This window comes from Chiloscyllium plagiosum, unplaced genomic scaffold, assembly GCF_037043375.1.
Source record: "Chiloscyllium plagiosum isolate Xiang-an unplaced genomic scaffold, Cpla_swu_hap1 HiC_scaffold_8, whole genome shotgun sequence".
Taxonomy (NCBI): domain Eukaryota; kingdom Metazoa; phylum Chordata; class Chondrichthyes; order Orectolobiformes; family Hemiscylliidae; genus Chiloscyllium; species Chiloscyllium plagiosum.
This window is the reverse complement of record NW_028270146.1, coordinates 1,762,027-1,787,298: the sequence shown is the minus strand read 5'-3', so window position 1 is coordinate 1,787,298 and position 25,272 is coordinate 1,762,027. Positions and strand designations below refer to the sequence as shown.

The following is a 25,272-nucleotide window of genomic DNA, read 5'->3' as shown; positions in this document are numbered from 1 at the left end:
TTGCAACAAAAACTTCCAGCTCGGCGAACAGAACCACAGCATATATATAAATTATGTAGAGGAAGGTGTAGGTTGCCTCATTTGCAAGTTTGCAAATGACAGTAAGATTGGTGGAGGAGCAGATAGTGAAGGGTACTGTCAGAGAATGCAGCAGAATATAGATAGATTGGAGAGTTGGGCAGAGAAATGGCTGGTGAAGTTCAATCCGGCCAAATGCGAGGTGATGCATTTTGGAAGATCCAATTCAAGAACGAACTATACAGTAAATGGAAAAGCCCTGGGGAAAATTGTGCAGAGAGATCTGGGTGTTGAGGTCCATTGTTCCCTGTAGGTGACAATGCAGGTCAGTAGAGTGGTCAAGAAGGCATACAGCATGCTTTCCTTCATCGGACAGGGTATTGGGTACAAGAGTTGGCAGGTCATGTTACAGTTGTATAAGACTTTTGTTCAGCTACATTTGGCATATTGCATACAGTTCTCGTCACTACATTACCAAAAGGATGTGGATGCTTTGGAGAGGGTGCAGAGGAGGTTCACCAGGATGTTGCCTGGTATGGAGGGTGCTAGCTATGAGGAGAGGTTGAGTAGATTAGGATTATTTTCATTGGAAAGAAGGAGGCTGAGAGGGGACCTGATTGAGGTCTACAAAGTCATGAGAGCTGTAGACAGGGTGGATAGCAAGAAGCTTTTTCCCAGAGTGGGGGTCTCAATTACTCAGGGTCACAAGTTCAAAGTGAGAGGGGAAAGGTTTAGGGGAGATATATGTGGAAAGTTCTTTATGCAGAGGGTGGTGGGTGCCTGGAATGCGTTGCCGGTGGAGGTGGTAAAGCGGGAACAAGAGCATAATTTAAGATTGACAGGTACACGAATAGGTGGGGAGCCAAGGGATATAGATGCTTAGAAAATAGGCGACAGGATTAGATAGAAGATCTGGATCGGCGCAGGCTTGGAGGGCCAAAGGGCCTGTTCCTGCGCTGGAATGTTCTTTGTTCTTTGTACCAGTTCACTGCAGATACCATGTGACTTCACTTTCTATATTAGCCTGCCGTGAGGAACCTTGTCAAAGTCCATATTGACAACATCTACTGCCATACCCTTGTGAATCATCTTTGTCACTTGCTTCAAAAACTCAATTAAGTTTGTGAGACATGACCTTCCCCACACAAAGCTATGCTGCCTATTACTAATAAGACCATATTTTTTCAAACGTGAGTATTTCTATCCCTAAGAATGTACTCCAATAATTTCCCTACCACTGGGGTAAGGTTCACCAGCCTATAATTTCCTGGATTATCCTTGTTGCCTTTCTTAAACAAAAGAACAGTGTTGGCTATTCTCCAGTCCTCTGGGACCGCTCCTGTCACTAAAGAGGATACAAAGATTTCATACAAGGCCCCAGCAATTTCCTCACCTGCCTCCCTCAGCATTCTGTGATAGATCCCACAAAGTCCCAGGGACTTGTCTGCCTTAATGCTTTTTAAAACACTGAAATTTATTTTATATTGACATACCCTAGAAAACCAACATAATTCTCTCGAGACTCACCATTCACAATTTTGTTCTACTTTGTGAATACTGATGTGAAGTATTCATGAAGGACCTTACCCACTTCTTCTGGTTCCACACATAAATTCCTCCCTTTGTTCTTGAATGGACCTTTTCCTAGCTACCACAACAACCCTATTGTTTTTACATTTCTCCATAATCTCTCCACATTAACTATTCCTCTATCACTCATTAGCCCTCAAAGGTGTACTCCCTCAGTAGAGGTGTGATATTCTCTCTTGTCAGTAACAGAACTCAGCAAACCTTTTTAATTCCCTCTGTAGCTCACCCAAAATATCTAAATCACAGGACATTAAGCTGCCAATCTTGTCCCTCTTTCAACCAAGTCTTTGTAGTAGCTACTTCATACTTACATGTATTCATCCAAGCTCTAAATTCATCTGCCTTCCCTGTCATGCTCCTTGCATTAAAACAAATACACCCCATACCACAAGTCCTGCTGTGTTCAGTAATCTGTCCAGGCCTGTTCTTCCTTTGAGCCTTTGTACTCTTAGTCTTTGACTTTTCCTCGATCATTTTACTCGCTGAGCTACTGCTCTGGTTCCTGTCTCTCAGCCACACTAGTTTAAACCCTTCCGAGTGACATTTACAAATCTTCCTGCCAGGATTTTGATGTTCCTCCAGTTTAGATGCAACCTGGTCTTCTTGTATATGTCTCAGTTGGCCTGGAAGACATCCCAATGTTCCACATACCTGAAGCCCTCCCTTATACACCAGCTCTTCAGCCACATACTTAACTCTTTGATTTTACTATTCCTAGCCTCACCGACATGTGACACAGGAAGTAAGAGTCATTCAAAGTTTGTGAGAAGATTTGTAGCTCGGGTGCTCGTTGTTGTGGTTCTGTTCGCCGAGCTGAGAATTTGTGTTGCAGACGTTTCGTCCCCTGTCTAGGTGACATCCTCAGTGCTTGGGAACCTCCTGTGAAGCACTTCTGTGATCTTTCCTCCGGTATTTATAGTGTTTTGTATCTGCCGCTTCCGGTTGTCAGTTTCAGCTGTCCGCTGCAGTGGCCGGTATATTGGGTCCAGGTCGAAGTGCTTATTGATTGAATCTGTGGATGAGTGCCATGCCTCTAGGAATTCCCTGGCTGTTCTCTGTTTGGCCTGTCCCATAATAGTAGTGTTGGTCCAGTCGAATTCATGTTGTTTGTCATCTGTGTGTGTGGCTACTAAGGATAGCTGGTTGTGTTGTTTTGTGGCTAGTTGGTGCTCATGGATGCGGACCGTTAGCTGTCTTCCTGTTTGTCCTATATAGTGTTTTGTGCAGTCCTTGCATGGGATTTTGTACACTACATTGGTTTTGCTCATGTTGGGTATCGGGTCCTTCGTCCTGGTGAGTTGTTGTCTGAGAGTGGCTGTTGGTTTGTGTGCTGTTATGAGTCCTAGTGGTCGCAGTAGTCTGGCTGTCAGTAAGAGTCATAGAATTATATAGCAAGGAAACAGCCCCTTCGGTACAACCAGTCTGTGCTGACCATAATTCCAAACTAAACTAGTCCCATTTGGCTGAGATTGGCCCATTTCTCTCCAAACCTTTCCAATTCACATACTTAATGAAATGTCTTTTCTCTGGACATTCATTCCACACATGAACCACTCTCTGTGTAAAAACGTTGCCATTCATGTCCTTTGTAAACCTTTTTCCTCTCACCTTAAAAATATGCCCCCTAGTTTTGAACTTTCCCCACCGCAGGGGAACACAGCCCGGTCTATCACGCAAGCCAGCCTTCCATCTACACTGCACCTACACTTCTTGATGCCTCGGAAAGGCAGCCAATATCGTCAAAGACCCCTCCCACCCGGATTTAATCTTAGATTACTTAGATTAGATTACTTACAGTGTGGAAACAGGCCCTTCGGCCCAACAAGTCCACATCGCCCCGCCGAAGCGCAACCTACCCATACCCCTACATTTACCTCTTAGTGAACACTACGGGCAAATTAGCATGGCCAATTCACCTGACCTGCACATCTTTGGACTGTGGGAGGAAACCGGAGCACCCAGAGGAAACCCACGCAGACACGGGGAGAATGTGCAAACTCCACACAGTCAGTCGCCTGAGGCGGGAATTGAACCTGGGTCTCCGGCGCTGTGAGGCAGCAGTGCTAACCACTGTGCCACCGTGCCACCCACGGCGGCAACCTGTTCCCTCAAGCAGCAAATGCAAAAGCTTAAACACACATGCCAAAAGGTTCAAGAACAGCTTCTTCCCCGCTATGATTAGACTTCTGAATGGACCTCTCAAATTTCAAATCTAATGTTGATTTTGCATTTTGTGCACCTTCGTTGCAGTAACTTTGTTCTCCTTGATCTGTTCAATTACCTTATGATCTTTGTCTGTTACAGTCTGCCTGTACTGCACGCAAACCTTAGGTACATGTGACAATAACAAATCAGGTCAAATCAAAATCATATGGGGAAAAGACTCTTGCTATTCACCTTATCTATGCCCTTCATGATTTTATAAACCTCTATAAGGTCACCCCTCAACTTCATAACTCATAACCCTCCATTCCCAACAACATCTTGGAAAATCTTTTCTGGAGGATCTGTTTTTCAACTTCCTACCTAACCTCCTGAACTCCCTTTGCAGGACCTCATCTGTCTTTCTACCATGTATGTTATTGGTACAGATATGGACCATAATCTCTGGTTTCTCAACCTCTGTGTTCAGAATATCCTGTGCCCACAGAGAGACATCCTTGACTGTGGCACTAGGAAGGTAACATAGCATCCTGGAGTCTTGCTTGCAGCCACAGAAACATCTGTCTGTGCCCCTTTAGAGTCCCTTACCATTGCTATTCACCTATACTTCAATCCTTCCTGCTGTACAACAGTGCCAATCATGGTGCCAGTGATCTGGCCACTTTCCCCTGACAGGCCAGTCCCCAACCCCCAATAGTATCCAAACAGTACACCTGTTTGAGAGGGGAATGTGGGACTGTTATTCAATACTAAATACATAGGAGCAGAAATTAGGCCATTTGGCCCTTCAAGAAGGGAGGAAAGGATAAACTGGGAAACTACAGACCAGTCAGTCTTACCTCAATGGTAGGAAGACCATTGAAAACAATTTTGAGAGAAAGAATTAATCCACACATGGAGCGATTAATCAAGAAATGTCTGACCAACTTGATTGAATTTATTGAAGAGGCGACCAGGTGTGTAGATGAGAGCAATACATTTCAAGTATTTCAAGTAATCTACTGGAAATTCAGCAAGATCTTTGGTAAGGTCTTTCATTGGAGACTGATAGCAAAGATTATGACCTATGAGATCCAAGGAAATTTGGCAAATTGGATGCAGAATTGGTTGAGTGACAGGAAGCAGAGGATGATAGTTATGACTGGAAGCCTGTGTCCAGTGGGTTCAGCAGGGATCAGTGATGCTGATTCTGTCTGCTCTATGATTTAGACTTAAATGGAGGAGGAGGAGGATCTTGCTGAATTTCCAGTAGATTACTTGAAATGTATTGCTCTCATCTACACACCTGGTCACCTCTTCAATAAATGCAATAACCTATCGCATTTCCAACGCCCCTCCCCCAAGTCCCTCCTCCCTACCTTTTATCTTAGCCTGCTGGACACACTTTCCTCATTCCTGAAGAAGGGCTTATGCCCGAAACATCGATTCTCCTGTTCCCTGGATGCTGCCTGACCTGCTGCGCTGTTCCAGCAACACATTTTCAGCTTAAATGGAGGAGGGCTGATCAGTAAATTTGTGGATCATATGAAAATTGATTGGGTTATAAATAGTTAGGAAGATGACAGGAGGATATAGACAGGCAGTCAGATGGGCTGATCTGAAACAAAGGTATTCCATATGCCTTCTTAACCTCTCTCCCACCACCGTAAGGGACCAGTGAATATGCACACCAAGGTCCCTCTGATCCTTGTGCTTCCCAGGACCCTGCCATTCCTTGCATTGTAAGAAGGCATATGGGATATCTTCGTTTCAGGTTCAAATCCCACCACAGCAGATGGTGTAATTTGAACTCAATAAAAATAAATCTAGAATTAAGAATTTACTGATGACCATGAAACTATTTTCGATTGTTGGAAAAACCCATCTGATTCACTAATGTCCTTCAGGGAAGGAAACTGCCATTCTTACCTGGTCTGGCCTACATATGACTCCAGATCCAAAGGAATATATTTGATACTCAGCTGCCCTTTGAAATGGCCTAGCAAGTCACTCAGTTATATTGATTGCTATAAATTCTCAACAAAAACACATGAAACTTGATGGACCACCAGGCATGAACCTAAGCGCCAGAAAAGACAATGGCAGAAGCAGCCCTGCTGACCTGACCTCCTCACTAACATCTGGCGGCTAGTGTCAACATTGAGAGAGCTGTCTCACAGACTAGTCAAACTACCATCTGACACAGTCATACTCATGAAATCATACCTGACAGACAATGTCCCAGACACCACCATCACCATCCTTGTATATGTCCTGCCCCACCAGGAGGACAAACCCAATGGAGGTGGTGGCACATTGATGTACAGTCAGGAGGGCATTGCCCTGGAGTCCTCAACATTCACCCTGGATCCCATGAAGTTTCATGGCTTCAGATTAAATGTGGGCTAGGAAACGTTCTGCTGATTACCAAGTACTGTCCTCCTTCAGTTGATGCATCAGTATTCCTCCATGTCAAAGAACACTTGGAGGAAGCACTGAGGGTGTCAAAATGTATTCTCGGTGGGGGATTTCAATGCCCACCACCAAGAGTGGCATTACTGATCAAGCTGTTTGGGTCAGAAAGGACATAGCTGCTAGACTGGGTCTTCGGCAGGTGTTGGGGGAACGAACAAAAGGGCAAAATATACTTGACCTCATCCTTACTGATCTTCTTCCTGTAGATGCATCAGTCCATAGCAGTATTGGTAAGAGTGACCACTGCACACAGTCTTTGTTGAGTCAAAGTCCTGCCTTCGCATTGAGAATAGCCTCCATCGTGTTGTGTGGCACTGTCATCTGTGCTAAAAGGGACAGACTTCAAACAGATCTAGCAACTCAAGACTGTGGGTGATCAACAGCAGCAGAATAGTTCTCCAGCACAATCTGAAACCTCATGACCTGGCATATCCCCCACTCAGAATAAATAATACATATATTACTACTTTATGTCTGACAGAAAGAATCACCAATTAAATATAGGTGATTGAACATCCCAACAGGGCACATCAGGTAGCGAATGTGATCAAGACAAATCTTATGCCACTCTCAGTAACTCCCCCGTTTGCTAATATCGTGGTGGGTCATCAAATTTCATTAAACTCCACAAGGCTTTTTCGGCAGAGACTTGGAGGGCCGAAGGGCCTGCTTCTGTGCTGTTTTGCTCTTTGTTCAAAGGAGAACAATTCTTCCAGTCTGGTCTTGATATATTAATGAAATTCTTTTGTATAATGAAAAGAGATGGAAAGTGTGTTAATTTCATGTGGCATTATCTACTGTTAGCTCCCCATTCTCATTCTCTAGGTGACCAACTCTCACTTTATTAATTTTTATCCTTTTTAAGTATTGCAGTACGTTTTGCTATCCATTTTTATGTTCTTAGCTAGCTTACTGTTACATTCTAATTTCCGCCACCTGATTAAACTTGGAGTCATTCCCTGCTATTTTTTATATTCTAACCAATTTAACTCAGAGCAATAATATATTCTTTGGTAAGAAGAATTTTAAAAAGCCACATACTTCATGGAAAACAAATATCACAATGAGTTTGAGAGTTGGTCTGGGGTGGGGGAGTTCTGGACCGAATATTCAGGTACATAAATTACTGAAAGCAGCAATGCAAGTTAGTAAAGCCATAAAACCACAAATTAAACACAGCTTCATTTCTAGTTGGGTAGAAATGAAAAGCAGCAAACTTCTGATGCAGGACATGAATATAGACAAAAGGTGAGGACAATATAAAGCTCAGTAGTAATTCAGCCAGACTTGAATATTCTGCTGATGGTCAGGATTTATCATATTGTAGCAAACTGAACCCTGAAATCCACTGGACAGGTGGAGGCACTGGAAAAGAAACAGCTAGAACATAGAACATAGAACAATACAGCACAGAACAGGCCCTTCGGCCCACGATGCTGTGCCGAACATTTGTCCTAGCTTAAGCACCCATCCATGTACCTATCCAATTGCCGCTTAAAGGTCACCAAAGATTCTGACTCTACCACTCCCACAGGCAGCGCATTCCATGCCCCCACCACTCTCTGGGTAAAGAACCCACCCCTGACATCTCCCCTATACCTTCCACCCTTCACCTTAAATTTATGTCCCCTTGTAACACTCTGTTGTACCCGGGGAAAAAGCTTCTGACTGTCTACTCTATCTATTCCCCTGATCATCTTATAAACCTCTATCAAGTCACCCCTCATCCTTCTCCGTTCCAATGAGAAAAGGCCTAGCACTCTCAACCTATCCTCGTACGACCTATTCTCCATTCCAGGCAACATCCTGGTAAATCTTCTCTGCACCCTCTCCAAAGCTTCCACATCTTTCCTGAGGTGAGGCGACCAGAACTGCACACAGTACTCCAAATGTGGCCTAACCAAAGTCCTGTACAGTTGCAACATCACTTCACGACTCTTGAATTCAATTCCTCTGCTAATGAACGCTAATACACCATAGGCCTTCTTACAAGCTCTATCCACCTGAGTGGCAACTTTCAAAGACCTATGAACATAGACCCCAAGATCCCTCTGTTCCTCCACCTCACTAAGAACCCTACCGTTAACCCTGTATTCCGCATTCTTATTTGTCTTTCCAAAATGGACAACCTCACACTTGGCAGGGTTGAACTCCATCTGCCACTCCTCAGCCCAGCTCTGCATCATATCCAAGTCCCTTTGCAGCCGACAAGAGCCCTCCTCACTATCCACAACTCCACCAATCTTCGTATCATCTGCAAATTTACTGACCCACCCTTCGACTCCCTCATCCAAGTCATTAATAAAAATTACGAACAGCAGAGGACCCAGAACTGATCCCTGCGGAACTCCACTTGTAACTGGGCTCCAGGCTGATTATTTACCATCTACCACCACTTTCTGACTTCGACCGGTTAGCCAGTTTTCTATCCAATTGGCCAAATTTCCCTCTATCCCATGCCTCCTGACTTTCCGCATAAGCCTACCATGGGGAACCTTATCAAATGCCTTACTAAAATCCATGTATACTACATCCATTGCTCTACCCTCATCCACATGCTTGGTCACCTCCTCAAAGAATTCAATCAGACTTGTAAGGCAAGACCTATCCTTCACAAATCCGTGCTGGCTGTCCCTAATCAAGCAGTGCCTTTCCAGATACTCATAAATCCTATCCAGAAGATTTCTTCTTCTGGTGATGAAGATTTCTCTGAGAGGTTGGTGAATATATGGAATTCTTCATCACAGGGGCCAGTTGAGGCTGGGTTGTTCAGTATTTTCAAGGCTGAGATAGACAGATTTTTAATCCACAGGGAATCAAGCGTTAGCGTGGAGGTCCATGATCTCATTGAACGGGGAACAGGTTTTATGGGCTGATGGGACTACTTCTTCTGCCATGCCTTATTTTCTTTATAACTTCTGTTTTACTCTTTCAGACGAAAGGCAATGAAAGGCAGGCTATATTTCACAGCCAAGGCTCAAAAGGAAGGAAAGATAATGATTAAAACCCATCCCTTGGCCAGGATCTGTTGCTGTGATTTCTGTGGGTTTGAACAGGTGAGAAGAATCACAAATAAGTAGATACTTTAAAAGCAGGCACGGTTGAGTCGAGAGAAGGTGGAGGAGGTGAGACAGTCTGGAGAGCAAGGCCAGGTAGGCAGAGAAGCTGCCTCAGCGAGTGAGGGTGGAGGAGCTGCCTTGGTGAAGGGGGTGGTGGACAGATGTCTCAATGTGGGAGCTCAGGATGATGCCTCGGCAAGGGTGTTTGTGGAGGAGCTGTCTCAGTGTGGGGAGTGAGGAGGAGGTGTTTTTTTCAGTGGAAGGGCAGCAACTGTCCAGGCAGGTGGTTGAGAAGCAGCCACCAGTGAATTGGCCTGAGATGGAGGAGATGTGTGGATCAATGGAAGAGACAAGGCAATAGGACACAGACTGTGACAGAGTGTCATTCACTGAGATTCAAGAGAAGGCCAGTTGTTGGGACCATGGTGTAGAAATTGAGGACATAGAGTTGGCATAGGAATGGATATGGCCATTAAAGAATTTTCTCAATTGTAAGTTCTGTTTTGACAGCTGATTTGAGGAGGTGCCACAGAGTGTTGTGCTGTAGCCCAATGTAGGCAACAGAGCTAAAAAAAAAGGCCATATCTTTAGAAGGGAGTTCACATTGCGATTTTAGAGAGTGGGTGAGGTGTGAGGAGCGAGTGCGAGAGGAACTAATTTTGGTGCAGCTTGGATGAAGTTCAAGAGAACTTAGTTAGAGGTTTTAAGAAGCCAGCCTTGGCACTTGGGCACCCTATGGCAGACTGTATTGTGTTTCCCAAATTGGTGCTTGGCAAATGTGGGCAAAAGGGCTGAACTCTAGAGGTGAGCCCTTAATATCAAGGCCACATGTAACAGAGTGTGACATCAAGGAGCGCTAGCAGAAGTCATAGTTAACGCATAGGAAGATAGTTGTGATTGTTCCAAGTCAATCATTTTAACTTCGGGGCTGTAAGCTACATACCCAGCTTGTTACCTAGTGTCTCCATCTCTTTTGCAGGTGGATGCAGAGCAATACTACAGTGAATTGGAGGAGAAGCTAACAGATGAGTTTAATGCTGAGCGGAATCGGATTACCTTGAAAAGGCTGGGAATGGGTTTTGTAACCTTCCAGGATGAGCGGATGACAGCTGTGTGAGTGTCTGCGAGTTGAGAGATGGATATTTTGTTCATGGACTTTCCATTTGTCATTTCATGCAATTAATCTGACCCAGAATACAGTACTCCATCGCACTCTGGCACTGGTGCTACGAAATGGCCCTACACTGTCCCTTTACTCCCTGACCCTGCACTTACATTTTAAAAATTGACTTGTGGGATGTAGGCATTGCTGGCTGGCCCAGCATTTATTGCACGTCCCTAGTTAATTTTGAGAAGGTGATGATGAGCTGCCTTCTTGAACCGCTGCAGCCCATGTGCTGTAGGTTGACCAACAATGCCCTTAAGAAGGGAATTCCAGGATTTTGACTCAGTGCCACTGAAGGAACAATGATATATTTCTAAGTCAGGATGGTGAGTGCCTTAGAGAGGAACTTGCAGGTGATGATGTTCCCATCTATCTATTGCCGTTATTCTCTACATATATATGGTCATGGGTTTGGAAGATGCTGTTTAAGGATTTTGTAGATAGTGCTGCTACTGAGTGTCGGTGGTGGATGGATGTGATACCAATCAATGGGCTGCTTTATCCTGGATGGTGTCAAGCTTCTTGAGTGTTGCTGGAGCTGCACGCTCCAGGCCATACACTGTCCCTTTATTCCCTGGCCCTACACTCTTCCAGTCCCTGGCACAGATCCAGCGCTGCTCCTGAGTCTTCCAGTACTGCTGACTATATTCTAACTTATATCAAGTCTCTAGTGTTGGGGGGAACAGGAGAGGTTTACAAGAATGATCCTAAGGATGAACAGCTTGTCCTATGAGGAGTGGTTGAGGACTCTGCATCTGTACATGTATAGGCAGCTGAGATCAAGTGAATTCCTTGAGGAGTACAAAGGATATCAGAGTACACTTAAGAGAGAAATCAGAAGGTCTAAAAGGGGACATAAGGTGGCTTTGGCAGATAAGGTAAAGGAGAATCCAGAGAGATTCTACAAATACTTGAAGGGCAAAAGAGTCACTATGGAGAGAGTAGGGCCTCTTAAAGATCAACAAGATCATCTAAATGCAGAATAGGTGAGATGGGTGAGATCCAAAATGAATATTTGTTGTCAGTATTTACTGTCGAGAAAGGTATGGATGCCAGGGAACTTGGGGAAATAAACAATGATGTCTTGAAGAGTGTTCACATTACAGAAGAGATGCTGCAAGTCTTAAACCGCATTAAGGTAGATAAATCCCTGGGACCTAAGGAAGTGTATCCCAGGACTTTGTGGGAGGCTAAGGAAAGAATTGCAGGGTACCAAACTGAGATATTTGTATTATAAACAGCCACCGGTGAAGTGCCTAAAGGTTGGAGTATGGCAAATGTGCCATTATTTAAGAAAGGCTGCAGGTAAATGCCTGGGAACTACAGACCAGTGAGCTTAATGTCTGTGGTGGGTAAGTTAGAGGGGATTCTGAAAAACAGATTCTACAGGCATTTTTAGAGGCAAGCACTCATTTGGGATAGTCAGCATGGCTTTGTCTGTTTCACAAATTTGATTGAGGTTTTTGAAGGGGTGACCAAGAAAGTAAATGTGGAGCACTGGACACTGAGGGGTGACCTTCTAAAGATATGTAAAATCATGAAAGGTATAGATAAAGTAGATAACCAACAGCTTCTCTCCATGGTAGGGGACTCTAGAACTAGAGGGCATATGTTTAAGGTGAGTGGGGAAAGATTTAAAGGGATTTTAGGGGCAACGTTTTCATGCAAAGGGTGGTACGTGTATGGAATGAGCTGCCTGAGGAAGTGGTGGAGGCTGGTACAATTGCAGCATTTAAAAGGCATCTGGATGGGTATATGAATAAGAAGAGTTAGAGATATAGGACCCAAATGCTAACAAATGGGACCAGCTTAATTTAGGATATCTGCTTGGCATGGACAAGTTGGACTGAAAGGTCCATGGTGTATAACTATATGACTCTATGACACTATAACTTTCAAAAGTTGATTAGGAGAGGCTATTTGCAAGTATGGGAGAGTTGGAAATGCAATGAGATAATGAGAGTCCAGAGACAGTTAATTTCTGTTCGTGTAAAGGGCAAGGCTGGTAGGTGTAGTGACTGCTTGATCTCTAGAGAAATTGGGCCTCTGGTCAAGAAAAAGAAGGAGGCATATGTCAGGTATAGACAGCAGGGATTGAGTGAATCCCTAGAGGAGTATAAGGGCAGTAGGAGTATACTCAAGAGGGAAATCAGGAGGGCAAAGAGGGAACAAGAGATCGCTTTGGCAGTTAGAGTGAAGGAGAATCCAAAGAGATTCTACAAGTCCATTAAAGGCAAAAGAATAACTAGGGAGAGAGTAGAGCCCCTTAAAGATCAACAAGACGTGGGACTGCAGCAGAGAGGTGAGATACTAAATGAGTTTTTCTGCATCCGCATTTTCTGTAGAGACCGATATAGAAGCTAGAGAACTTAGAGAAATAAGCAGTGACATCTTGAAAACTGTCCATATTATAGACTAAAAGGAGCTGGACATCTTAAAATGTATAAAAGTGGATAAAGGTGAGAGATGAACCATATAAAGAGACCTAAGGGAAACCTTTTCATCCAGAAGGTAGTCCATATATGGAATGAACTGCCAGGGTAGTGATGGAGACTGGTAAAATTACAGCATTTAAGAATAATCTGGATGGGTAAATAAATAGAAAGGGCTAAGAGTGTTATTGACCAAATGCTGGCAAACGGGACTAGATAAATTTAGGATATCTGTTTAGCATGGATGATGTGGACTGAAGGGTCTATTTCAGTACTGTACAATTCTTTGACTCTATGAGGTGTATTCCTGAGCTTTGTGGGAAGCTAGGGAAGTGGTTGCTGGTCCCCTTGAGATATTTATATTATCAACAGCGACGTGTGAGGTGCGAGAAGATTGGAGGTTGGCTAATATGGTGCCATTATTTAAGAAAGGTGGTAAGGAAAAGCCAGTGCACTGTAGACTGGTGAGCCTGATGTCAGTGGTGGGCTAGTTGTTGGAGGGGATTCTGAGGGACAGGATTTATATGTATTTGGAAAGGCAAGGACTGATTAGGGATAGTCAACGTGCCCTTTGCATGGGAAATCATGTCTCACAAACTTGGTTGAGTTTTTGAAGAAATGACAAAGAAGATTGGTGAAGGCAGATTAGTGAATGTTGTATAATGGACTTAAGCAAAGCGTTCAATAAGGTTCTATATGATAGACTGGTTAGCAAGGTTAGATCATATGGAATCCAGGGAGAGTTAGCCATTTGGATACAAAAATGGCTTGAAGGTAGGAGACAGAGGATGGTGATGGAAGGATCTTTTTGAACTGGAGGCCAGTGGAGTGCCACAAGAATCAGTGCTGGGTCCACTGCTTTTTGTCATTTATATAAATGATTTGGATGTGAACACAGAAGGAATGGTTTGTAAGTTTACAGATGACACCAAAATTGGTTATCTCAGACTACAATAGGACCTTGATCAGATGGGCCAATGAGCTGATAAACTGAGGAGTGGCAGATGGAGTTTAATTTAGATAAATATGAGGTGTTGCATTTTGGAAAGGCAAATCAGGGCATGATTTGTACGGTTAATGGCGGGGTGCTGGGGAGTGTTGCTGAACAAAGTGACTTTGGGATGCTGGTTCATAGTTCCTTGAAAATGGAGGTAGACAGTGTAGTGAAGAAGGCATTTCGTATGCTTGTCTTTATTGGTCAGTGCATTGAGTACAGGAGTTGGGAAGTCATGTTGCGGCTGTCCAGGACACTGGACACTTTTGGAATATGTGTTCAATTCTGGTCTCTCTGCTATGGAAAAGATGTTAAACTTGAAAAATTTCAAAAACATTTGCCAGAATGTTGCCAGGGTTGAAGGATTTGAGCTATAGGGAGAGGTTGATTAGGCTGGGGCTGTTTTCCTGGAGCATCGGAGGCTGAGGAGGTGACCTTTTGGAGGCTTATAAAATTCATGAGAGACATGGATAGGATAAACAGACAAGGTGTTTTCACTGAGGTGGGCATAGGTTTAGGGTGAGAGGAGAAAGATTTAAAAGGGACTTGAGGGGCAACCTTTTGATACAGAGGGTGGTGCGTGTATGGAATGAGCTGCCAGAGGAAGTGGTGAAGGCTGGTTTAAAAGGCACCTGGATTGGTACATCAATAAGGTAAAAACATCAATAAGGTACATCAATAGGAAGGGTTTACAGGGATATAGGTCAAATGCTGGCAAACAGGACTAGATTAATTTGGGATATCTGAGGAGCAGAAAATCGACAATTCGGGCAAAAGCCCTTCATCAGGAATAAAGCTGGGAGCGTTGGGGGTGGAGAGATAAATGGGAGGGGGGTGGGGCTGGGAAGAAAGTAGATGAGAGTGCAATAGGTGGATGGAGGTTGGAGTAAAGGTGAGAGGTCAGAGGGGAGGGTGGAGCGGATAGGTGGAAAGGAGGATTGATAAGTGGGACAGGTCATGAGGACGGTGCTGAGCTGGAAGGTTGGAACTGAGGTAATTACCTGCATCAATCAACCCCACCATCCCGAACATTTCAACTCTTCCTCCCACTCTGCTGAGGACATGCAGGTCCTGGGCCTCCTTCAACTCCACTCGCTCACCACCCAACGCCTGGAGGAAGAACGCCTCATCTTCGATCTCCGGACCCTTCAACTCCATGGCAACAATGTGGACTTCACCAGTTTCCTCATTTCCCCTCCCTTCACCTTACCCCAGCTCCAACCTTCCAGCTCAGCACCATCCTTATGACCTGTCCCACCTGTCCATCTTCCTTCCCACCTATCCATTCCACCCTCCTCTCTGACCTATCACCTTTACCCCCATCTCCATCCACCCACTGCACTCTCAGTTACCTTCTTCCCAGCCCTACCCCTCCCTCCCATTTATCTGTCCACCCCTGAGGCTCCCAACCTCATTCCCGATGAAGGGTTTTTGCCCAAAACATTGATTTTCCTGCTCCTCGGATGCTGCCTGACCTGCTGTGCATTTTCAGCACCACTCTAATCTTGAGCCTAATCTCCAACATCTGCAGCACCCACTTCCGCCTAATTTGGGATATATGGTTGGCATGACAAATTGTTCTGAAGGGTCTGTTTCAGGGCCTGTTAAAAGTCTATGATTCTATGTGGAGTATAAGGTGGAAAATTGAGTCAGTGTTCACTTTTGCAGAAAGACTTAAAAAAGAGAGGGAGGACTGCAGATGCTGGAGATCAGAGTCAAAAAGTGTGGTGCTCGAAAAGCGCAGGGTCAGGCAGCATCCAAGGAGCAGGAGAGTCGATGTTTCAGGTATAAGCCCTTCATCATTGGTCTTACGACTGAAACCTTCCTGATGAAGGGCTTTTCCCCGAAACGTTGATTTTCCTGCTCCTTGGATGCTGCCTGACCTATTTTGCTTTTCCAGCAATACACTCTTGACTCTAATCTCCAGCATCTGCAGTACTCACTTTGGCCTTATGACCAAAATGTCAACTGTCCTACTCCTCAGATGCTGCCTGACCTGCTGTGCTTTTTCAGTGCCACATTTTTTGACACTTAAAAAAAGAGTATTATTTAATGGAGAAAACTGGATAGTTCCAAGGTGCAGAGGAATCTAGGTATTCCCGTGCATGAATTGCAAAATATTAGTATGCAGACACAGCAAGAAATTAAAAAGATTAACGGAATATTATCCTTTGTTACGAGAGGACGGATATCTTCTTTAATTATAGTGTTGGTGATACCACCAAATACTTTGTGCTGTTTTGATTTCCTTACTTAAAGAAGGGTGTTGTCCATCAGAGCATAAGACATAGGAGCAGGAAAAGGCAATTCAGCCCATAGACTCTGCTCCTCCATTCAATGTAATCGTGACTGATCTGATAAACCACAACTCCACTTTCCTACCTTTTCCCCATAATCCTTAATTGCCTTAATGATTAAAAATCTGTTTACCTCAGCTTTGAATACAGTTGAATACAGAAGTTCCTCACCCCCACCTCACTTGCCCATGGGGATTACGTTCCAGGACCTACTGCAGAAGCCGTAACCGCAGATTGGAGCGAACCCATTAATTTCAATGGGAAATCTACCTTCCCAGCAGTCTCCTGGTCTCTGGTGCTGGAACGTTCGCTATAATATGCTCCGGCTGTGTTAAACTACGGATAAATGAAACCACAGGAAATGGTTCCACGGATGTGGGGACCATCCTGTATACTTAATGTTCCAAGCTCTACAGTCCTTTGTGATAAAGAATTTTTGGATTCACTATCCACTGAGAGAAGGAAATTCCTCCTCATCTGTGGTGTCAATGGACAACCCCTCAATCTGAGATTATGTCCTCTAGTCCTCGGCTCTTCCACAAAAGGACAACCTTTCCACATCTACTTTGTCAAGTCACTTAAGAAACTTTATATTTCAACAAAGTTGCCTTCATTCCTCAGAACTCCAAGGAGAACAAGCCCCATGTACTTAACCTCTGCTCAAAGGAACAAATCCATCCATATCTGGGAGTGGCCTCATAAATGTTATTTGGTCTGCTTTCAATGTCGGTATGTCATCTCCTCTGCCCAGAACCCCAGGTCATCTCCTCTGCCCAGAAACCCCAGGTCATCTCCTCTGTCCAGAACCCCAGGTCAGCTCCTCTGCCCAGAAACCCCAGGTCATCTCCTCTGCCCAGAAACCCCAGGTCATCTCCTCTGCCCAGAACCCCAGGTCATCTCCTCTGCCCAGAACCGCAGGTCATCTCCTCTGTCCAGAACCCCAGGTCAGCTTCTCTGCCCAGAAACCCCACGTCATCTCCTCTGCCTAGAAACCCCAGGTCATCTCCTCTGCCCGGAAACCCAGGTCATCTCCTCTGCCCAGAACCCCAGGTCATCTCCTCTGCCCAGAAACCCCAGGTCATCTCCTCTGCCTAGAAACCCCAGGTCATCTCTTCTGCCCAGAAACCCCAGGTCATCTCCTCTGCCCAGAACCCCAGGTCATCTCCTCTGCCCAGAAACCCCAGGTCATCTTCTCTGCCCAGAAACCCCAGGTCATCTCCTCTGCCCAGAAACCCCAGGTCATCTCCTCTGCCCAGAAACCCCAAGTCATCTCCTCTGCCCAGAAACCCCAAGTCATCTCCTCTGCCCGGAAACCCCAGGTCATCTCCTCTGCCCGGAAACCCAGGTCATCTCCTCTGCCCAGAACCCCAGGTCATCTCCTCTGCCCAGAAATCCCTCTCTTACTGCACACCCCAGGTCATCTCGTCTGCCCAGAAACACGTTCTCAAACCACTCCACCATGGACATGCAGGTCCTTGGACTCCTCCATCGCCAGACCGTAGCAACACGATGGCTGGAGGAAGAGCGCCTCATCTTCCGCCTAGGAACCCTCTAACCACAAGGGATGAACTCAGATTTCTCCAGTTTCCTCATTTCCCCTCCCCCCACCTTGTCTCAGTCCCAACCCTCGAACTCAGCACCACCTTCCTAACCTGCAATCTTCTTCCTGACCTCTCCGCGCCCACCCCCACTCCGGCCTATCACCCTCACCTTAACCTCCTTCCACCTATCGCATTTCCAACACCCCTCCCCCACATCCCTCCTCCCTACCTTTTATCTTAGCCTGCTTGGCACACCTTCCTCATTCCTGAAGAAGGGCTCATGCCCGAAACGTCGATTCTCCTGCTCCTTGGATGCTGCCTGACCTGCTGCGCTTTTCCAGCAACACATTTTCAGCTCTGATCTCCAGCATCTGCAGTCCTCACTTTCTCCTATCATATTCGTTATATTGTATAAGGAGTCCAAACCAGATGTGGTCTGACTAAAGCTGTGTACAATTTTAGTAATATCTCCCTATTTTTATACTCCATTCTCTTTGAAATAAAGGTCGACTTTCCATTTGATTTCCTTATTATCCACTGAATTCGTAAGTTAGCTTTTATGATTTATGGGTGCAAGGATTTCTGAATCTGTATGCTGCACCAATTCATATAGCATCCAGCTCCTCTATTCTTCCAAAGTGAAAGCTTCACACTTTCCAACTTTACAGTCCATCTGCCATGTTTTTGCCCATTCGATTAACCTGTGTGTATTCCTCACCCACTTGTCTTTCCACCTATTTTTGTGTCATTCAGACACCTGCTACAGTGCATTCACTGCCCCGACAAGTCATTAATATATATTGTAAATAATGTGGTTGCAGCATTTATCACTGTGGCACATGACTAGTTTCAGGCTGACATCCTGAAAGTACCCCTTTATTCCAACTCTGTCTTTTGTTAGTTAGCCAGTCCTCTGTCTGTGCTAATATACTATCTCCAAAGCTTGGGCTATTATCTCTATATGCAGGTCCTTATCAAACTGTTTCTGAAATATATTACACCCATTGCTTCCCCTTTAGTTTTCCTGCTTGATACCTCCTTAAAGAATTCTGGTAAATATGTCAGGCATGACTTCCTCTTCACAAAGCCATGCTGACTCTGCTTGATCATATAATACATTTTCAATCGCTCTGCTATTATAGCCTTTATAATAGACTATAATGTTTTCCCAAAACGGACATTAAGCCTATAGTTACCCATTTTTGTCTCCTTACCTTTTTAATAAAGATATTATGTCGGCAGTTTCCCAATCCTCTGGGACTTTCCTGAATTTATGAATTCCTGGAAGATGACTACCAGTGCAACCACTATTTCTGTAGCTACTTCCTTTAATATCCTAGGATGCATCCCATCAGGTCTGAGGCACTTAAAGGCTTTTAGCCCCATTCATTTCTCTAGCACTTCTTTTCTGGTAATATTATTATATTTATTTTCTCTTTACCTTTTGGCCCTTGAATATTTAGTAACTTTGGGTTGCTATTTGTGTCTTCTACTATAGAGATTGGCGCCATTTCCTAGTTCCTCATTTTATTTCCCAGTCTCATTCTCTAAGGGGTCTATGTTTCCTTTGGCTTTTCTTTTCCTTTTTATAAAATTAAAGAAACTCTTGCTGCCTGTCTTGATATTACTTGCAAGTTTACCCTCAAGGTTTAATTTCTCTGTCTTTATAATTCTTTAGGTTGTTTTTATTGGTTTTTAAAACTTGCTAAATCCTCTGGCTTGCTACTAATCTTTGCCACATTGATTGTTTTTTCTTTCAGATTGATTCTATCCTTAACTTCCTTGCTTAACCATAACTGGCTTATCTCCTTCCTAGAATCCTCCTCCTTCGCTACAATATATCGTTGTTGTTAGACATGGACTATTTTCTTAGAAGTTTGCCATTGTTCCTCAACTATCTTTGCTGCTAAATTCCATCTCCAGTTCACTCTAGTCACCTCATCCCTCTGTAACTACCTCCATTTAAGCTTAGCACAGTTGTTTATTGTCCCAAGTTCCTCCCACTCAAACTGAATTTAAATTCTACCATGTTATGCTTACTGTGTCCTAGAGGATCTTTTACTCTGACTTTGTTAATTAACCCTGCCTCATTACACATCACCAGAACCAGATAATTTATTTCTCCAGGAAACTGTCCTGAATACACTCTATGGATTCTTTGTCATGGCTCTCTCTGCCAATCTGACTATCTCAATCTATGTGAAGATTAAAGTCACCCATGATTAATATACTATCTTATATACTATCATACTTATTCCATCCCAAACCATCAATGCCAGTCCACCAACATTTCCTTCCTGCTTGTCCTTTTTAAAAATCACATACCCTTGAATATTTAGATCCCACAACACCAGGTTTATTTGGAAGCACTAGTTTTCGGAGCACTGCTCCTTCATCAGGTAACTAGTGAGGCAGGATCATAAGACACAGAATTTATAGCACAAGGTCATAGTGTCATGCAACTGATACAATATATTGAACCATCCTAGATTGCTGTTTGTTCAGTATATTGTATCAGTTGCATGACACTATGATCTTGCGTTATAAATTCTGTGTCATATGATCCTGCCCGACTACCTGTCAAAGGATCAGTGCTCAGAAAGCTAGTGCTTCCAAATAAACCTGTTAGGCTATAACCTGATGCTGTACGATTTTTACTGTGTATGCCCTAGTCCAACACCAGCACCTCCTCATCATTTCAGATCCCTGCAGTGATCTCTCCTTGTGATCATGTCTTTGTAATGGCTATAAGGTCATACCCATTAACCTGTATTTGTGCTGTAACCCATTTAGCTTGTTCCAAATATTACTGAGCAATGAGCTGACAATTCTGTCTTTTTACCATTATTTTCATTTTTGACTCTATTTACTGCTGTTTCTCTGTGTTTGTATACCCTGCCCATTCTTAACTCAGTCAAAACGTATGATGCTGGAAAAGCACAGCCGGTCAGGCAGCATCCGAAGAGCAGGAGAGTCGACATTTCAAGCATAAACCCTTCATCAGGAATGTGAGGGGTTCCCAAGGGGGCTGAGAGATAAATGGGAAGGGGGTGGAACTAGGGGCAAGGTAACTGGGAATGCAATAGGTAGATGAAGGTGAGAGGTGATGGTGATAGCTTGGAGCAGTGGGTGGAACGGATAGGTGGGAATGAAGATGGACAGGTAGGACAGTTCAGGAGGGTTGGACCTGGGATAAGGTGGGAGGAGGAGAAATGAGGAAACTGGTGAAATCCACCTTGATCCCCTGTGGTTGGAGGGTACCAAGGCGGACGATGAGACGTTTTTCCTCCAGGTGTCGAGTGTCTGGAATTTGACAGTGGAGGAGGCCCAGGACTTGCATTCCTTGGCAGGGTGGGAGGGGGAGCTGAAGTGTTCAGCCACGGGGCGGTGGGGTTGATTGGTGCGTGTGTACCAGAGATGTTCGCTGAAATGTTCTGCAAGTTGGTGTCCTGTTTCCCCAATGTAAAGGAGACCACATCGAGAGCAACGGACACAGTAGCTGATGTGTGTGGAGGTGCAGGAAAATTTCTGTTGGATGTGCAAGGATTCCCCAGGATCCCGAATGGAGGTGAGGGGAGGAGGTATGGGCACAGGTTTTGTAAGTCCCTACCCGCCACTTTCAGCATTCCGCATCTCTGTAAAATTGTGGTTATTTGATTTGTCAGGACACTGGTCCCAGCACAGTTCAAGTGAAACCACAACATCAGAACCACTCCCTTCTACCCAGCACTGTGCCAGTAGCCCATACGTTAAAGTCCATTATACCAGCTCTGATCTTTGAGCCACGCATTTAACTGTTTGACTTTCTTTACCTTATCCCAGTTTACCCTTCATTCAGGAGGTAACCCAGAGATTATTACTTTTGAGGTTCTGCCTTTCAATTTAGGTCCTAACTGTTCAGAGTTTTTCAATGAAACCTCCTTTTTAATCCTGCCAATGTCATTGATACCAATTTGGCCAGTGACCATGAGAACGATGCTCTCCCTCTCTAAGTCTCTCAGCCCTGAGGAGATGTCCTTAACCCTGGGACTGAACAGGTAACTGGGCTCCTGCTCATGGCTGCAGAGAACGTATCTATCCCTTTGATTACAGTGACTCCTACCACTACAACATAGCTATTTCCTTCTTCAACTTGAATGGCTCCCTGTACAAAAGTGCCATAGTCAGTTTGCTCATCCTCCCTGCAGTTCCCACTCTCATCTGCACAGTTTGCAAGAACCTTGTAACTGCTGGACAATTGCAGTTCTCGCGCCTGCCTCACAACCACCTGAACTGATCACAGACCAATTTTGAATGACCTAATCAGAACGATATGATTGTCAGATAACTTCCCTTTCCTGATGTGATGCAATGTCTGCAGCTCAGACTCCAGATCCTCAGCTCGGATCTGAAGTTCCTCGAGTTACAAACATTTCCTGCAGATCTTTTCACTCGGGATCACATTGGTGTCCAACAGCTTCCAGGTGTTGCAGGAGCAACACATCACCTGTGTTGTCATCACTGTTGGATTTGATTTAACTTACAAATTAATTACTCGAGATTCCATGCCCTTTACACTTCATTATACTGATATGTTGTTTTTAATAAACTAAGACAGAAAAAGAATCACCATTATCAATCTAATAGTCATTTTTAAGAAACGAAAGAAGAAGATGCTAGAGACCTAGCATTAACTGAAGACCTGACTTTTATTTTAACAACTAGGAATATTCACCTATTGTACTCACCAATCAGCTTCCTTCCCTTTCCTTGTGTCAAGCTGTGGTTTGTGACATTGCTGTGCAGTTGGCCTCCCTGCAGGTAGGTCATTTAACCCCTCCCACTCACCTCCTCCTGTGCAAAGTTTACTTCTAGCAGTAAACCCAAGATAAAACACCTCTTCCTCACTATGCAACAAGTTTCCATTTTACTAATTGTAGTCATCTCTGAGGGCTGTGGAATCTTAATCATTGTTTCAGACAGAAATAATTACATGTCTGGATACAAATGACCTCATGATATATGGAGATTAGATTAGATTCCCTACAGTGTAGAAACAGGCCCTTCAGCCCAACAAGTCCACACCAACCCTCCGAAGAGCAACCCACCCAGACCCGTTCCCTCCTGACTAATGCACTTAACACTATGGGCAATTTAGCATGGCCAATTCCCTTAACCTGCACATCTTAGGATGACACACGCAGATACGGGGAGAATGTGCAAACATTGCACAGATAGTTGTCCGAGGCGGGAATTGAACCCAGGTCCCTGGCGCTGTGAGGCAGCAGTGCTAACCACTGAGCCACTGTGCTGCCCTGCCTAGATATTGTAGGAAAGTGGCATTGAGGTAGATGTCCAGCAATAATTTAATTGGCAGAACAGGCTTGTTGGGTTGAATAAGCTTATTCTTGTTCCTATATTCTTCAGTTTCCATCATAATAACTATTTGTCAGAAAAACTATTGTTTCACCTTCCCTATAATTGTTTTGCTAATGACCTCAGATCTGTGGCCTCACAGTGGGAATGGTTTCTCATTATTTAATCTAACAAAACCATTGATGATTTTGAATAAAAATAAAAGATAATCAAATGTCCCCTGAACCTCCCCTGCTGTAAAAGGAACAAGCCCATCCTCACCGGTCTCTCCACATAACTGAAGTTCTCCATCTTTGGAACCATGCTAATAAGTCTCTGCATTATCTCCCTGGATAGTAGCTTCAAAAGTACGGCACAGTGGGACAGTGGTTAGCACTGCTGCCTCACAGCGCCAGAGACCCGGGTTCAATTCCCGACTCAGGCGACTGACTGTGTGGAGTTTGCACGTTCTCCCCGTGCCTGCGTGGGTTTCCTCCGGGTGCTCCGGTTTCCTCCCACAGTCCAAAGATGTGCAGGTCAGGTGAATTGGCCATGCTAAATTGCCCATAGTGTTAGGTAAGGGGTAAATGTAGGGGTATGGGTGGGTTGCGCTTCGGTGGGGCGGTGTGGACTTGTTGGGCCGAAGGGCCTGTTTCCACACTGTAAGTAATCTAATCTAATCTAAATACTGTACCCAAAATTGAACAGAGTTGTATAGCTATGTCTGATTATACTTTCATAAATATTTAACTTACTTGCTTCTTTGTCACATGTTATGTGCATTGTGGAAAGGACATGACCGGTTGACCCATTGAAAACAACAAATGCTGGACATCATAGTGGGTCAGGCAGCATCCACGGAGAGAGAGCAAGCTAATGTTTCGAGTTTAGATGACTCTTCATCAGAGCTGATAAGAAGTCCATGTCAGCTGTGATGAAGAGTCATCTAGACTTGAAATGTTAGCTTGCTGTCTCCATGGATGCTGCCTGACCTACTGTGATCTCCAGCATTTGATGTTTTCAGTACAGATTCCAGCATCTGCAGTAATTTGCTCCTAAGCTGACTGACCCACTCCTGTTTCTATATTTTTTGACTATAGTTCATGCATAGCTATCGTCCCATAACTTGGTCTGTAGTTTTTAAAAATGTTTTCATGTCTTTATGAAGAAAGGTTGAGGGAGCTAGGGCTTTTCTCATTGGAGCAAAGAAGGATGAGAGGAGACTTGATAGAGGTATACAAGATGTTGACAGGCAGGGATAGAGTGGAAAGCCAGAGATGTTTTTTTCCCAGCGTGGAAATATCTATAACGAGGGTACATAATTTTAAGGTGATTGGAAGGAAGGACTAGAGGAGATGTCCGAGGTCGGTTCTTTAGTCAGTGAGTGATGGGTGTGTGGAATGCACTGTCAGCAGTGGTAGTAGAGTCAGATACATTAGGGACATTTAAGCAATTCTTCGATAGGCACATTGAAAATAGTACAATGAAGTATATGTAGGTTAGTCTGATTTTAGAGTAGGATAAAAGACTGGCACAATATCGAGGGCCAAAGGGCCTGTATTGTGCTGTACTGTTCTATGTTCTGTGTCTGTGGGTGTCACTGGCTAGGCCAGCATTTATTGGCCCAATTGCTCAGAGGGCAGTAAGCTAAGGGTCAAGCTCTTTGCTGTGTCTGGAGTGTTATGAAATTGAAGGCATATACTGTACCTTTAAGAGAATGTGAAAGTTGTTGGCAGTGAGAATTAGCAAGCACCTGTTGTGTGACTGATGAGCAGTCTCAGAATGTACTGGATAGTTGAAAATATGTAAGATTTGGCTGCTATGTTCACTAACCTCTTTGCTAGATTTAAGTTATGCCCCAAGATACTAAAACCCAATCAAATTTGAATTTTATTGTTTTGACAACATCAAACCAATGAGACGATCAGATGTTTGGGGCATAAATAAGCCGGCAATTTGAAAGTTAGCATGAGAAAGAGCGACAACTTGCCATCGAGAGGAAGACTGCCATTAAAAACACTCTCTATCAAAGGTATCTTTTTCATATTAAACATTTTTGCAGCAAAAGACCAAAGATGACCCAGGGAGATCTGCAGCTGAAAGAAGATCAACACCAACAACTACAGCTGCTGGGTGGTTTTGAAAATTAAGTTGATGTAATTTTAATAGGGGCTTGTATTGGAGCAGTATGTTGTTATAGAGTTGGATAACAACCTTTAAGAGAA

The 25,272-nt window shown here is 44.2% G+C and overlaps 1 protein-coding gene across 6 annotated transcripts in view; it reads left to right on the top strand.

Moving 5' to 3' along the window:
• The window catches only part of tmem63c (transmembrane protein 63C), a 310,233-nt gene that overhangs the window by 126,930 nt on the left and 158,031 nt on the right, over window positions 1-25,272 (top strand). For all 6 annotated transcript variants that reach the window (XR_015757812.1, XM_043701473.2, XM_087989521.1 and 3 more), the window contains 2 exons: window positions 9,161-9,281; window positions 10,264-10,397. Coding sequence is in view for 5 of the 6 variants with exons in the window: in XM_043701473.2 (XP_043557408.1) it covers window positions 9,161-9,281; window positions 10,264-10,397 (255 nt within the window). In the remaining variant the exon portion in view is untranslated. The remainder of the gene's footprint in view (window positions 1-9,160; window positions 9,282-10,263; window positions 10,398-25,272) is intronic.